Here is a 16,776-nt window from a genome sequence, read left to right as displayed (position 1 = left end):
GACTCCTTGCAAAATTCCTCATTGGCAACCTTCCATAACAGGTATTGTCCTCCATTTAGCACAGCTTTACACATATTAGCCCAATCTGCTGGCGTCATGTTCAAGTTGTTAATGGATTAGATCATGCTTACAGAGAAGGGTGCTTGAGGACCATAGGTTGTTACAGCCTCTTTTAGCTGCTTCACTTTTTTGAAATTTAAAGCATGGCGAATTCGCTGCCCTCCTGCCTGCTCAAATACAGGGCATGTTAATATTTGAGATCCTGTCTCAGGATCCCAACTATCAACTGCGGGGGTTGGGGGTCTCCTAGCATATGGAGGTGGCACTGTTGGTTGGACATTTACGCCCTCTGGTGATAGAAAGGTGTTAGTAGCAGTCTCCTGTAGAGGTGGCGCTGTTGGTTGGACACTTACACTCTCTGGTGATAGAAAGGTGTTAGTAGCAGTCTCCTGTTGTAACTTTTCCCCTGATGGCTTTTTCTGCTCTAATCTTTCTTCCTCTGTCTTACTAGCTCGAGAGACCTTCTCTTTTACTTGAATCTTTTCCTCTGACTAACTTGAGAGACCTTTTCTTTTACTTGAGTCTTTTCTTCTGTCTGACTAACTTGAGAGACCTTCTCTTTTACTTGAATCAATATGTCTTCTCCTTCCTCTACCATTGTCTGAACTTAAGGCTTTGGACTAAGCAAACAAGATATGAACATCCACAATGGCAGTGTGCCAACTGGCAGAATCCCTGGACTTTTCTTTTTTATTCTTTTTAAACCTTCACCATGATGGTTCCATTGTGATATATTTAACAATTACTCCTTAAAAAGCCATGGGTTACATTTTTGTATTGTATCAACGTATGCCCTGACTGCTCTTGATTTTACTGGGATGCCTCCTTCCTCTAACAATTTACTTAACAGTCTTTCGGTTTGTTTTTTACTAATTTCTGATCCCATATTTCTACTATAATACAACCCAACAAGATGACGCCAAACAAAACCGAGACAGAATGAAACAAAAATGGAACAACACAAAATCATTATATCAGCCTTTCTATCCTCCTGAAATGTCCATCCGTCCTTTCTCCCTATCTGTTCCTCAGACGCAAATAGTTTTTCCTCAGATGTGAGGACAGGCAACTTAAAACAAAATCGAAACAAAACAAAGGAAGACTTAAAATGGCTACCCATCCTCTCGCCCTGCCCTCAGGGGTGAGCAGTTTACCTTATCACTTACCCTCAGTCGTTCCCGTGCGAGCCACCAAATGCCACAGTCTGGCTGGGCACAATTCAGGAGCCATTTGTCAAAAGAAAAAAACTTTATTTTTAGAACACACACACCACACCACACAGCTCCTCAGGAAAACCCTCAGAGCCCAACTGCCACCACTGGCTTCCCACAAGCCTCTCAACCTCTCCCCCACCTCCTGCTCTTGAGGCCGATTGGCTGGGTCGCGTGGGTGGAGCCAAGAAAAGCCCCCCAATGAGCAGCTCCGTGGTCTGAAAGGGCCGGGAAACAGCCCAATGAGCATCACCACAGAGGAGCCAATCAATTGGCAGCTAGAAGTTTTCTGGGGTCGCTGTGAGCCAATCATCAGCTGGCAGCTGGAAGTTTGCTGGGGCCCCTTCGGCTGTGGCTCTCAACACTGGAAATTAGTGCTCTATCTGATGTGTATGACAAAAATTTGTTCCCAAAACGTAGGCTCTCTCTTCACCTCATTGATTATTTATTTTGCTGAGAAGAGGCTTTTTAGTTTGAATTCATCCCATTTATTAATTGTTGATTTTATTTCTTGTGCTTTAGGAGTCTTGTTAAAGAATTTGGTATGTCATCTTGACTCATTGAAACTTTACATTTTCCTTTCCAATCTTTTTTCCTTATTTTTTTCTTTTTACACTATCTAGAACCTCTTATAAAATATTGAATAGAAGTGATGTTAACAGACATTTTTATCTTTTTACTGAATTTAGAGGGAAAACATTCAGCCTTACATGATTAAGTCTGATATTACTTACAGGCGTTGTATAGATGCCCTTTTCCAGCTTGTTCAATTTTGTTTTTATCTAATTTGCCAAGAGTTTTTTTAATCAGGAATGAATTTTATTAAGTTTCACTTGGTATTTTTTGCATCTATTGAAATGATTGTGTAGTTTATTAGTCTGTTAATACGGTGAAATACATTGATTTTTCAAAAGTTAAAACAGAGCTGGACACAGTGGCACACACCTGTAATCCCAGCAGTTTGGGAGACTGAGGCAGGAGGATCATGAGTTCAAAGCCAGCCTCAGCAAAAATGAGGCACTAAGCAACTCAGTGAGACCCTGTCTCTAAATGAAATACAAAAAAGGGCTGGGGATGTGGCTAAGTGGTTAATGTCCCTGAGTTCAATCCCCAGTACCAGAACGAAAAAAACCCAAAACAAAACAAAACAAAAAACCCCATAAAACCAAAACAACAACAAAAAAGTTAAAACAGCTTTTTGCTCCTTGGAATATACCCTTCTTGGTAATGATGCATTTGTTCATGTATTTTCAACTTTTTCAATTTACTGAAACTTTGTCAAGAACATTTCATTTATGTTCATGAAAGATGTTGATTTTTAGTTTTCTTTTTGGTGAGATATATATATGTGTACACACACGTATACATAATTATATATTTGTGTGTGGGTTTTGTTGTTTGGTTGTTTTGGCTGTTGTAGTAAAAATGCTGAACTGGCACATGTCCTTTACCATTTTCTTTACTAAGATATTTGTGTATTAGTTTCTTAAATATTTGATAGATTCATCAGTAAAATCATCTGTGAACAATGTTTTCTTTGGGAATAGCTTTGTAAACTACAAGTTATTTTTTATTGTAAGCAGATATCTAATGGGCTAATTGGGCTATCTGTTATCTTGAACGACCTTTATTTTTTGAATATATGAAGTAATTTGTCAATTTCTACTAAATTTTTAAGTGTAAAGACATAGTGATGTATGTAATATTCCCTTGTTGCCTTTTAGCATCTTTAAGTTAGGAAGTGATGTTCTCCTATACATTCCTATTATTTATAATTTATATGTTCTTTGTCTGCCCTAGTTATTTGTTATTTTCCTTCACCAGTTTAGCTCATGGTTTATCATTTTGGTTAATCTTGTAAAAAAGAAAAATAATTTTTGCTTTCACTGATTTTTCTGTACTGATTTTTTCTTTCCTAGCTTATCATTTCTTTCCTATTTATGTATTTCCTTCTTTTTGTTACTTTGAATTCATATTTTTCAAATATAAACTATAATGCTATAAATTTCCTGAGAACTATTTTAATTGTAGTTTACACATTTTGATGTTGCATTTTTATTGAGTTCAAAATACTACCTTATTTTTACTCTGATTTTCTTAGCCCATGACTTAACTAAAAACTGTGTTTTTAAATTTCCACTTAAGATTTCCCTTCCATATTTGCATTATTAATTGACAGTTTAATTTCTTTTGTTAGAAAATGTGCTTTGTATAATTTCAGTCTTCCTAAATTTACTGAATCACTTTCTGATGTAGATATGGAATATTTCAGTGATCGTTTAGTGTATACTTGTAAAGACTGTGTAATATACTGTTGGTGATAAAATTTCTTATAAATGTAAATCAGGTCAAATGAGTGATGATGTTTTAAAGTCTTCTTTATCATTACAGATGTCTTGATCACAGTATTCCTCCCTTAGCTGTGGTTTCACTTTCCTTTGTTTTGGTTATCCATGATGAACTGTGATCTGAAAGTATTAAAGGAAAATTCCCAAAACATAATTCATCAGTTTCAAATTGTACACTGTGTTAGTAACTTGGTAAAATCTTGTACCTTTATACCATCGAGCTCTGTTCCACTTAAAAATGAATTATCTTTTTGTCCAATGTATCACACTGTATATGCTACCTGCCCATTAGTCCCTTCATATCATGTACGGGTTATCAGCTCATTTGTAACAGTGTCAAAGTATTTGTGTTCATATATCCCTTATTGTACTTAATAATGAGCCCCAAGTGCAAGAGTAATGATGGTGACAATTCACATATGCCAAAGACAAACTATAATGTGCTTCCTTTAAATGAAAAGGTAAAAACTTATCATAGATATATATGTACAGGGGAAAAAATAAAATGTATAGGGTTTGGTACCACACACAGTTTCAGACATCATTGAGGACTTTGAAACATCTCTCCTGTGGATAAGGAGGGACTACTATAATTTTAACATTTATAGCTATGTACTTGAGAGAGGAGATAATGATATCTCTTATGATATTTGTGTTTGTTTCTTCTTTAAATCCTGTTAGTTTTGCTTCCTGTATTTTCAAGCACTGTTAATTAGGTGCATATGCATTTATGATTGCCTTGAGATCTGTATTTTTTTTCCTTTATTATCATGAAATGCTTTTTTAAAAATTTCTGATAATATTCCTTGTTCCCAAGTGTATTTGTTTTGTATTAATTAGAGCCATCCAGATTGGCACACTTGTGTAAATATTTATATAATTTTTATTTTCCACTTTTTAATCCAAATTTGCTTTCATATTTAAAGTTGGTTTCTTGAGGTAGCATGTAATTGGATTAACTTATCTATCTAATCTGACACTTGCCCTTTTAATTGATGAATAAGATGGACTGTTTTATTTAGTGCAGTTATCTATATTATTACTATATTATTATCTTTAAATCAGTCACCATAATATCTGCCTACCTACTTTTAGACATTTTTAAAACATTTTTTTCTGTGTTCTATGTATCTCCTGTTTTGTAGGCTTGCTTTGTATTCATAGATGGAGGCGCTAGTTCTCCCCTTCCCATGTGAACATATAGATATGGAATAAATAGCCCTTTCAAATTACTTTTCCTCTCTATGACCTTTATGACAACCTCTTCCTTTTAGGGAAAAATAATGTATAATTTATTATAGCTCTTTTCTTCTCAAATGAATCATTCAGAACTACCCCTTGATGATTTTATTTCCCTCCTCTTACTTTTCCCTTTTAGGAATTAGAAATTAAGAAAATGGCAAAAATTGGTAATAAAGAAGCTTGCAGGGTTTTAGCCAAACAGCTTGTACATCTACGGAAACAGAAAACAAGAACTTTTGCTGTAAGTTCAAAGGTCACTTCTATGTCCACACAAACGAAAGTGATGAATTCCCAGATGAAGATGGCCGGAGCAATGTCTACCACAGCAAAGGTCAGTGGGAGGCTTTGTGTCCAAATTCCATCAAAGATATGTAAATGTTAATATTCAAATCAGATTTCCAAGCACCTTCTGGTATGTGTGTGTGTGTGTGTGTGTGTGTGTGTGTGTGGTACAGAATTCTAGGTCTTAGTAATTACTCTGTATTCTTTGTTGGTATGTTTTAATATAAAATAAAGACATTTCCGCTTTCCGAAGATCACATTTAGTTTCTAAGTTTATAATATTTCCTTAAAGCAGTGTTAACTTTTTTTCACTATTGTCAGATCTTGAGGCTGGGGTTGTAGCTCAGTGGTAGAGTTCTTGCCTCCCATGTGTGAGGTACTGGTTTTGATCCTCAGCACCACATAAAAATAAATAAGTAAATAAAGAAATTGTGTCCATCTACAACTTAGAAAAAAATTAAATTGTCAGATCATTGGGATTCTCATCTCATTAAGTTATCATTTTTTACTACTTTCTAGTAATACTTTCTTCTTGATTTACTTTTATGAATGTATTAAAAGGATGTATGGATAGTGTCAAAAGGATTTATCAAATAATGTTTTTTCAGGAGTTTTATATTTTAACTATATATATGTAATATAGCATATATATTAACACACACATATGGCTTTGGTTGTAGAGTTTAAAATCTTAGTATATAATCATTTAATAAGTAATGTCCTTGATATGTATCAAACACTGTGAGTAATCAAAAATGCTTTTACAAAAAGACTTTGCTTTTGCAGACTTTGCAGTTCCGCTTGGGGAAGCATAAGGTATATCTGATAGGAAACTTGCTGCCATACATTAGTCTGTATGAAGCTTTGTTGAACTGCACAGATCTTTGAGTAGGATGGTCCAAAGGACTTTGTGAAATACCTAGTCTTAAAGGAATTATGAGGTGTTAGATGTAGGTAAGGGGGAGTATGAATATAAAGAGCCAAAGGGAAAAAATCCAGAGAAAATTATGAGGTATATATTATGAAAATGATATGTGTAGTGGAATCTCTTTATTAACAGTAGTTATAGTCTGTGAATTCGGGAATAATGAAATAGCAAATATTGCACTATTGCTCTTATGGGGAACATTGTGGACAGCTTCATGTGAGGCTTTTGTTCACAACATTTGCATTGACTAATCTATACCCAGCCTTATTTTATGTGTGTTTCTGTTTAAAGACACCATATTTAATATATATTGTCAATTTATTAATACATAGCGACAATAGCACTATGCCTCATGCATAAATGAAGCTTATCTACCTTGTGTTTTCTCTGTGAGGCACTCTGTACCTTCTTTCACTTAGGAACATTAGACAGCACTTTAGTACTATGCTTAGGGGCCTTTTAAAGTGCAAAATCAACAATAATAAGCAAAAAAACGAGAAAAATGTATTACTAAAGAGATTGCCATAGATATACTGATTTACAGTATGAAAGCTGAGACAAGAAGGTAGTGCATTGCCTGTTGGGTGACTCAGTTTAATTTGTCTCTCTGCCCATGTCACCATATTAAAGCATTGTAAATATTGATGTGAAGTTACAAATAAATTTTAGCAACTAGAAAAATTTATACATATGTATTTCACAAATAACAAAAATCAATTGTGACTTCTGCTTAGACTACGAAAAACATGCCAACAGAATGCATCTATTTTATGAGGTATAAAAAGTGTAGTAACACATTCTGTAAATAATAGAGAAAGTTTCAGCATAAGTTTTGTTTCTCAGTTAACTTACTCTTGATGGATTTTAGTCATTTTACAATCAAAAGTTTGTAGTTAAGGGCAAAACTTCAGAATTTTTGTTTCTTTTGGCCTTACAGATTGACAGTTAATATCTGTTTGATTTTGGGGAAAGATCATTTTGGAAATCACTTAGGTAGGCAGTAGTGTTAGGGGGGAGCAATTACTCATTTTTTAATTTTCTGTAACTAATAGACTAGGAAAACATATTTAATATAGTTTTTCCATGTAGAGATGTCTCAGTTGGAATTCTCACTTAAATATCTTAGAAATGTGTTAACTTATCAAATATTGTTTAGGTTCTCTATGTGGCCACTACACTAGATAGTGGCCATGAAATGGAAAGTAAAACCTGGCAAGGGCTTAACCTTTGTAGAGCTTAATGTCTATATAAGCGGTAGCACATTTAAGAGGTAGAAGGAAAGCTCTGCTTAGTTCAAATCTCATTTCACTTAGTTACTATGTGATCTTGGGGATATTATTTAGCTTTTCTGTGCCTTGATTCCTTGTAACGTAGCAAAAATATCATTTAACTTTAATATTATTGTATGTAAAATGCTTAGAACAGTGTCTGGCTTACTTATGCAGGCATTAGCTATTCTATCACCATCCTCCTCATTAATGTTATTAGCATTATTTACCACAATAATGTAAGTTGCAATTAAAGTAATATAATTTAAACCAACAAATGTAAAATTTTGTCTGTAGTGCTGGGTTTTAACAAGACTGTTCTAATCTTGGGTGTCAGTGGCTGTTTCTTTATGAAAGTAGCTTCTAACTGCAGTGTGAAGTGTTGATTGTGAAGCAGGTGGAGAGGAGCACTCCAGGTGAGGGAAAAGTAAAGGTCTTGTGGCAGAAGAGAGCATAGTAGTTAAGGAAATAAAAGATCAGTGTATGCCTGTAAGACAATGGTAGCAAATCAGACCTCTTGTTAAATAGATTGCAGCTGATGATGGGTCTCTTTGGTAAGTTATAGAATTTGACTTTTAACACTAAGAGCAATGAAAAGGTTTTGGAGAGTTAGGTGTAGAAGGCAGTGGGGCACTGGAGGAGTCGAGTGCAGTGGCATGTTGATGAAAGATTACATTGGCACAGCATGAGTAGAGATTGTGTGAGAAAAGACTGTTTTTTTCTTTATATATTTGATACCAGTATATTGTCAGTGTATAATAATCTTTTAATATACCAGATTAACTATGAATAAAATACATATATATTCATGCATATATAGTGCATCATATATGTAAATTGTGACTATGCAAGAATAGTAATCTCTCTCTCTTTTTTTTTTTTTTGGTACCTAGGATTGAATCCTGAACCCATAGGGGCTTAACCACTGAGCCACATCCCCGGTCATTTTTATATTTTATTTAGAGACAGGGTCTTGCTGAGTGCTTACCTCTCAATCTCCCTGCCTTAGCCTCCCAAGCCACTGGGATTACAGACGTGCACCACCATGCCCAACAATAACCTCTTTTAATGAAATGAAGTTATTAAATATATACAAGATTTTTTTTACATATTTTTGCAAAACATTTTTTCATAATTATTTATGGTTTAAAGTGTATTAATAGCCTGAGTAGCTATGTTAGTATAACCTCTAATCCTTTTACACATTGAACATTTTAAGAAAAATTATAATTAAACTTCAAAATTCTTTTAAATTTAGATATGACCTACTTGCCACATGTTTTTCACTGCTGTGACTAAAGGATCCAACCAGAACAACTTTAGAGGAGAAAAAATTTATTTGGGGGCTCACAGTTTAAGAGGTCTTAGCCCATAGAAAGCTGGCTCCATTCCTCTGGGCTTGAGGTGAGGCTGAACATCATGGTGGGAGAGGGTGGCAAACAGAGGCAGCTCATGCCATGGTTATCAGGAAGCAGAAAAAGTGAGTCTCCATTTTGCAGATACAAAATATATATGCCATAGCCACCCCCTAATTCCCACCTTTCCAGTGATACCCTACCCCTTCAGTTATCACTCAGTTAATCCCTACCAAGGGATTAATTCATTGATTGGATTAAGACTCTCGCAACCCAATCACTTTTTCTCTGAAGCTTCTTGCATTCTCTCACATGTGAGCTTTTGTGGGTGAGGACACCACATCTAAACCACAACACCATGTAACAGGTCAATTTAGTTTTCCCTTTAGAATAGAAATAAGTTTTATATTAATAATTTTTTTGCTGTATAATTTTTGCCTGCTATTCAGATGAAGTAGTTTGCACTGGTCTTTATTATGTAGATGTTAAACATGTGGTTTTTAAATGACTTTTCTGTTTTTTTCTAGAATAGTTAACACTGTGTTTTAGAATGTCAGTCTGTATTTTTTAAAAGCCTATGTATATGTGATTGTGTGATGTGCTTTCCCTAGATTTATTTCGTGGTAAAAATTTTCTTTTTTGGTACTGTGGATTAAAACTAGAGGTACTGGGCTGGGGATGTGGCTCAAGTGGTAGTGCGCTCGCCTGGCATGCATGCGGCCCAGTTTCTATCCTCAGCACTACATACTAAAGATGTTGTGTCCGCCGAAAATTAAAAAATAAATATTAAAAAATTTTTCTCTCTCTCTCTCTTAAAAAAGAAAACAAAACAAAACAAAAAACTAGAGGTGCTTTACCACTGAGCTACAACTCCAACTGTTTTTTTTTGTTGTTGTTGTTGTTGTTTTGAGACAGGGTCTCACCAAATTGCTTAGGGCCTCACTTCACTAAATTGCTGAGGCTGGCCTTGAACTTGTGATCCTGCAGCCTCAGCCTTCCAAGTCACTGGGATTACAGACATGTATCACAGTGGCCTGGCACTTGATGGTAAAAGTTTCATAATTGTGTAGCTAACATTAATCTTTTTATATATTTACAGACAATGCAGGCAGTTAACAAGAAAATGGATCCACAAAAGACATTACAAACAATGCAGAATTTCCAGAAGGAAAACATGAAAATGGAAATGACTGAAGAAATGAGTAAGTTTCAGAAGTTATGATGAAATGTACAATTTTCTCATCTTTGAATTAGCCTGGTGCATTTTCTAGCAGTCTCATATTCTCATACATGAAGGCACAAATGAGGAAACAAGGAATGATAGAGCAACTATATAAATGTTTATTTTCATAACTTCAATATACATTTAAATTGGCAGTGTTCAAGGCACAAAACTCTTACTGTATAACTGAGGGATAAATATAAGATGTCAGACCATATTTCTATTATATATTGGCTTTAACAGTCTTACTTTATTGATTATTGTACCCAAAAAATTGTGAATAAAATAAGTGTTGAGTAAGTTAGGTAGTTTTAGAATTATATGAATTCTGTCATACTATAAAAGAGATATATATATTAGAGGTAGAATTAATGGAACCTTTTTTTTTTTCTTTTCTTTCACAGAATGTCATTTATATTTAGTTTTCTTCTTTGTAAGTGTATATGTGTGTATATATGTTTTTTTTTTATCTTCTTAAGAGTATTGACTAAGCTTTATGAGGCAATTGGTTTATAGTACCAAATTCTTCACAGAAAGACCACACCAATTTTATTTTGTCATTAATGGATGAGTAACTCCTTACAACTCCCTTGTCAATATTGAATCATTACTCATATGTCAAAAATGTGCACCACTGTTTTGGAAAAATACTTCTTGGTGATTTTACAACTATGTAGGGATATGCTGGTTTGGCTCTGCATATCTGCCAGCATTTTAGTTTGACAGCATTTGATGTATAAATCAGTATCTATTTAAATTGCTAGGGTTTTCATATTCACTGTTGCTGTAGATTTTTTTTCCAGGGCATCAAATTTTTTCAAGGGTATAATGATACTGTATGTGTATCTTTGATAGGTCCAGACCTTTTTTTATTTTGTACTTCATGCCTTTACTTTGAAAATGTAATTTTTTTCAAGGCTCTTGAAACATTTTAGTAATTGTCTAATGACTGAGAGAATTATCATTTATATAATGATCAGAGTATCAAACAAATTTGCATGTGATTTCCAGTGATGACACAGGTGTGAGCAACTCTTAGAGGAATTAACTTTTCCATTAAGCTATAATGAAAAGAATCAAGCCCTTATTTATCTATCGTATCACAGTTGTTTCCGTTAGTATTTTAGTACTTTGAAAATCAGTACAAAAAGTAAAGCAGTAATTTATGGTTGTTTTTTCAATAGATTAGTAAATAAAGTACATTAACAAAATTTTCACCAAAGATACATTGAAAGTGGAAATGAATGTATCTTTTTTGAATGAGAATTTATTGCTATGTTGTTCCAAAAGTTGTCCACATTCAAGTTTTAGAAACAAAGTCTTTGGGAAATCTTCATTATATCTTTGATTAGTTTTGTCATACCTTTTCTGAAAGGATTCTTCTCTGTTAATCCCTGGTTATACTTCTGTGTTTGTTCTCATCTATCCCTTTTTTCATTATTTCTCAAACATTTCTTTATTGAGGCCCTTAAAACTCAGACCTGGGCTTCCCATTCCCTATTACTTCCCACCATCCAGGTAGCACAGAAGTTTACCTCTAGGGTATGCTTGACAGATTCTTTCAATGACTTCCTATTTATCACAAAGTAACATCCTCAAAATAATAAATCATAAATCAAAAAAACAATTTTCCAGTGAAGTTCTTTTATTTTGCCAGTGACAATATTGAACTCCAGAGAAGTAAAATACCTTTTCCCAAAATTTGAATGGATACTGAAAGGAACAACTGGTACTAATTCATGTCTTAAAAATGTTCACTCTGTTTCTTCAGAGATGATAGTCTATGATTTTTTCCTTATCCATTAGCTTTTGAGCCTTATCCAATTTTATACTGTTGAATTAACACACAAAAAAAATCAGCTTTTCAAATCATGTTCGTACAGACCAGAAATCATAACCAGTATCAAGCTTTATTATTGATGTCAAGGATATAAGCAGCTAGGAGTAATACAGGCCAAGCAGGGAGAAGATTTGTAATCATAAATGATTCTCTGTATCTATTTTTCCTATCTCAGACTGATCTCTGATCAGTAATCATATAGAATAATAGATAATACAGCAGATAAAATTGCTTATCATCCTGTGTTGAAGAGGAGCATTTAGATTATGAAATAACTCCAACATGTTAATTCCCCAGATGTTTAATGGTCATATGGCATTTTCCAGGATCCATGGATCATAAGCCCACAGGTTGTAGGTTTGTCGCTGTTACTATCCTAGAGGACATTCTGCTATGAGCATTGTTTCAGTAGACGAGGATTGTTTCAGTAGCAGATATTTTGTCTTGTACCAAGAGCCACTTATCAAGGTGGTTTCAAGGAGATCAGCCTACACTACCTGTCTTTCCTCTATTCAGGGCAGGTACTATTAAAGGCCCACCACTTTAATATTTTTCATCTTGCCCTTTTCTATTCATGTATCTTGAATCCCAATCAAACTGAAAATTTTACTCTTCTTTGTATGTGTTCTGACTGCTTCACATGTCTGCATCTCTTTTTGGTCAAACCTTAGGCATGCTTCGAAGATTGTCATTCACATATTCCTTTTAGCTGAATGTGTATAGTTTCCCTCTGAAACTATATAAGCATCTATTTCTCCATGTACTATAATGTATTTTGTTTCCTACTCAAGAATAAACTACCTAAGATCTTTATTTTTCTCCAGTTTTCCATTGTATTTGTACTACATGCCAGTGTCAAAGATAAATGAGACATATTCCCAGGACTTTAAACATTCCTTCCCCTCAACTAAGCATGCTGCCCTCTATGTAGAAGGCTTTTGATAAATATTTTAGGCAGGGAAGGGAAAAAAATCAAGGATTACAGCAGTAATAATTTTGAAATGTTAAATTGGACATTATTCTTTGGACAAATTCAGTAAACTATTGAACCTTTGACCCTATTAGAATATTCTGCCTGTATCTTGAGAGTATACTTAAAAAATAGAAAAATATGATATAGGTATAAAAGAGTAAATTGTTACCCACATACTAACAGGTTATTTGCTTCTTGTATATTTTTTCCTGGTTAGGTTTAACAGCTAGCAGCTCACAATTTGTGGATCATATTTAAAGACCTTAAGCCTTGTGAATATCACTGGGTTTTGTTTAAAGATATAATTGTTTTTATTATTTTTTTCTTTTTTGCCATGCTAGGGCCTTCATGTATTAGGCAAGCAATCTACCACTATGCTATGTCACCAGCCCTAAAGATAAGATTTTTTAAAAAATCAGAGTAGAACTATTTCATTATAGGATAATTTTTCTAGATATGAACATTATTCTAAATTTAGTGGTTTAGAAATGTGTTAATCAGTATACTTCACTGACATTTCAAAATGACTTTTGTCTTTCATTGGTTGACCTAAATTTGCTTTCTCTAATGTAAAAAATATGTACACATAGTTGGACTATCTTCTAAAAATGTGAAACTGTCCTGAAATCTGTTTGAAAGTAACAGCTTTGTTTTATTCCCCCTCCCTCCACCAAGTCAACGACACACTTGATGACATCTTTGATGGCTCTGATGAGGAAGAAGAAAGCCAGGATATTGTGAATCAAGTTCTTGATGAAATTGGAATTGAAATCTCTGGAAAGGTATGAACATCTTCTTTTTTTAGATGAAAATAGTTTTGGCCACTTTTGCTCATTGTTTTAGGTTTTCCATTAGTGTTAACATGTTTTTATATTTGCTTCAAAAGTAAATTACTTTGCAGCTTATCCTTTATGTTCTTACCCAAGTGTTTGCAAATGAAAATTTTTTTTTCTCTTTTTGTTTCTTTATTATAGATGGCCAAAGCTCCATCAGCTGCCCGAAGTTTACCATCTGCCTCTACTTCAAAGGCTACAATCTCCGATGAAGAGATTGAACGGCAACTCAAAGCCTTAGGAGTAGATTAATCAAAAAGTCATGATATTTTTGTGTACTGATTTAGTATAAAGCAAGCACAGTGCAGATTCTTTTTACAAAAACACATTTATTTTGCAAAAATGAAAACCATGAGTGAACAGTTGTTTCCTAACCCATGGCCATTTTGAGTCTTGCCAAAGAATAACAATGATGCAAAAATGGAAACAGTTTGAATTTTAATTAGAACTATTTAGGAGTGATGATGTGTAAAACTGGATTTCTTTTCTGCATGGCATAGAGAAATTATAACTATTACTTAGTGTCTGTTTATGTTCTATATCTTTTTACACAGAATACAAAATTCTTGTTAAATGCCACTAGGCACCAACTTAAGAAAGAGACTTGTAAAAATATTAAATGTATATCGTTAATTCTGTATCTGTTGCTTGTCCTTTGTAAATGATTATGTGTTATGACCATAGGCAGTTCATCTGCCAAATTATTTTTAAATGATCAAAAAGAACAGTGCTGTTTCAACATCTGTCTTAAAACTGCCATGAGGTTTTCTTTCCTTTTTTTTTCCTTTGGGAGAACATTCTAGTTGGTAAGTTTATTACCTTTCAAAATGTGCTTGGGACCTGCCTTAAACAGCACAAACATATTGTGCTCATCTTTAAATTATTTTACCTGGCAGAAAAGAATTTCATTTTAAACTAAAAATTGAGGCCTCTTGTAACAGTTTTCCAGGCTCTCTTCTAAACCTTATGAAAGTGAATTAAATATAATAGAAACAAAGACACTGAATTCATAATGCTTCATAGTAATCCATAGTATATTTTGGTCTTTCTTCCAAGAACTGAGATTTCTTCCATGTAACTTAATTTCTGTTTAATTTAAATTGAATTAATGTATATTCTAATGTATACTCTAAATTGAAGGCATTATTCTTAATGAAGTACAACTGTACAACTACTGTGACAATACTTGACCTAAACTTTTAAAATAAAATCTTAACTTTTTTTGGGTGGGTTGGTGGTAAATAAACAACTTTGTCAGAAATGATTGCCTATGTGTGTATTACTATGTTAGCATTCTCTGAGGTGTAATTGCTATGGTGTTTTATGTATACAGAGAATAAGAGAACAATAGTTAGATTTTTCAATTTAGTTTTGAAAATAATGTTACAATATATGGATTCTGACACATCCTACCACAAAAACTCTGGAGTTGTTTATGTATAACTTGGTGGATTTGGGGTGGTGGACATTTGGCCTGATGTTGGCAAAGTCACATTTTAGGACTAGTATACATGTAATGTGTGAATTGTGGAAGGAACAGAAAACTAAGCCATCTAAGTTTAGAATCCATCAATCATACTGTGTTTACTAAGAACATATTCACAATTTCCCTGAAGAGAGATGAGTCAAAATAATTTACTGGATTATGGAATGTTGACCCAGAACATGTTTTGGTTCTTGAATGTACATAATAATGCCATTTAACTTTAATTTCTTGTTTACATGTGGGGGCTTTTGGTTTTTTTAAACTATTTTGTTAAAAAAAACTGAATAAAGATTTATTACTGTTATCCTTTTTTTAAAAAATCTCTTTTACTCTGTTTTTGGCTTCTGCTAAAATTAGAATTCTTATGATGTTTGGTAATTTTCAAAAGAATGCTTTTTATTATTTTCTTGGAAGGAAAGTGGAAAACTCTGCTACATAACATTTTCACAACAAAACAAATTGTCTTTTCAAGAATTAGCATTTGGTACAGGATTGATGTTTGTGAATGGAGTAAGCCTAAGAAGTGGTGGTTTCATGTTAAATTATTCTGATAATCTCTTACTGGAGTTTACAAGGACTAAATTTTAAGTTTTATATTTAAGCTCATAATTCTTGCGATTGCTTTCATTTCTGTTAAATGTGGATACCACAGAATTTTGGACTCAAAATAGAGTATACTCATTCTGACATGGCTACATATATAAAATGCTTTGAGTGGCATATTTACGATCACTATAAATTTGTAATGTTACTCTGTCTTTTACGAAATATTGGAAGTTTCTTTTGGACCTTTGAGGAGCAAGATGTTTTTTATAGATTGAGCTTAATGAATGTTGCTTATTTATTTATTTTTTAAACCCTGTTCTCTGTAACTTGGTAATAGGATTTTTTTTTTTTTAACATTTATATTCAAGCTGCAAGGGGTTGCCAATAGAGAGGGCAGAATAATAACAGCAAAATCTCTGGTACCAAATGGGAGGCAGTGCAATGTCACATTTTGTTACCAGATGTAAATGTCATGGATGGAGGAGATTTGAGAGTACCAGAGAACTGGAATGTGGGGGTATGAAAATGTCAGTACACGTGATGATAACACCTGGTATTAGGAAACAAAATGACCATCTGTCAGGATGATTCTGTTACACAGACTGTACTTTATACTCTTAAGATGAGTGCTTGGTTATGGTAGGAGCTAGTGGAAAGGGCCTCAGGATTTTGACACTATAGAATGAGAGTAGGAAGCCAGCCATCTATGAGCTTTGTGTTATTTGACCCACACTGTGATTTTATATTTTGTTACTCCCATTTGAATGCCAATAGGAGCCTGTACTTCCCCTTTGGCCAAAAGTACATTCCCTACATCCACTTGCCCCACTTCTAGCCTGATGCTTGTGGACCTAATTTAAATATATTCCACTATTTTAGATACTTCTATGTCAAAACAAGATTTGTCCCAGTATGAAAAGGAGTGACTTTCTTCTTTGATGCCGCTACTCTGCACGGAAAAGTTTCTCAGCTGCAGAAAAAGATCAGCTTTCTTATATCTTCTCTATCAGCCATTCTTCTAACCCTAGTTCCTTGAGTCAATTGAATTGAGTTCCTGTCATGTATAACTAAAAACAACAAATAAAAAAATTTTTAAAAAAGCAAACCTAAGTATTGTGAAGTCTGATTTCAGACACCCCAAAATACCTTCCATGGTCCCTCAAGGACTTGAAATACACACAC

At 33.9% G+C, this 16,776-nt stretch overlaps 1 protein-coding gene across 1 annotated transcript in view; it reads left to right on the top strand.

The window, feature by feature from the left end:
• The window catches only part of Chmp2b (charged multivesicular body protein 2B), a 37,605-nt gene extending 22,782 nt beyond the window's left edge, over window positions 1-14,823 (top strand). Inside the window, exons 3-6 of the mRNA XM_013362340.4 lie at window positions 4,998-5,192; window positions 9,794-9,896; window positions 13,405-13,511; window positions 13,704-14,823. Of these exons, the coding sequence (XP_013217794.1) occupies window positions 4,998-5,192; window positions 9,794-9,896; window positions 13,405-13,511; window positions 13,704-13,814 (516 nt within the window). The 3' untranslated portion in view covers window positions 13,815-14,823. The remainder of the gene's footprint in view (window positions 1-4,997; window positions 5,193-9,793; window positions 9,897-13,404; window positions 13,512-13,703) is intronic.
• The last annotated feature ends 1,953 nt before the right edge of the window (window positions 14,824-16,776 follow it).

The sequence above is a fragment of the Ictidomys tridecemlineatus genome, chromosome 3, assembly GCF_052094955.1.
Source record: "Ictidomys tridecemlineatus isolate mIctTri1 chromosome 3, mIctTri1.hap1, whole genome shotgun sequence".
In the NCBI taxonomy this organism is placed as follows: domain Eukaryota; kingdom Metazoa; phylum Chordata; class Mammalia; order Rodentia; family Sciuridae; genus Ictidomys; species Ictidomys tridecemlineatus.
The sequence above is the reverse complement of the archived record's forward strand: the minus strand, read 5'-3'. Positions and strand labels throughout refer to the sequence as shown.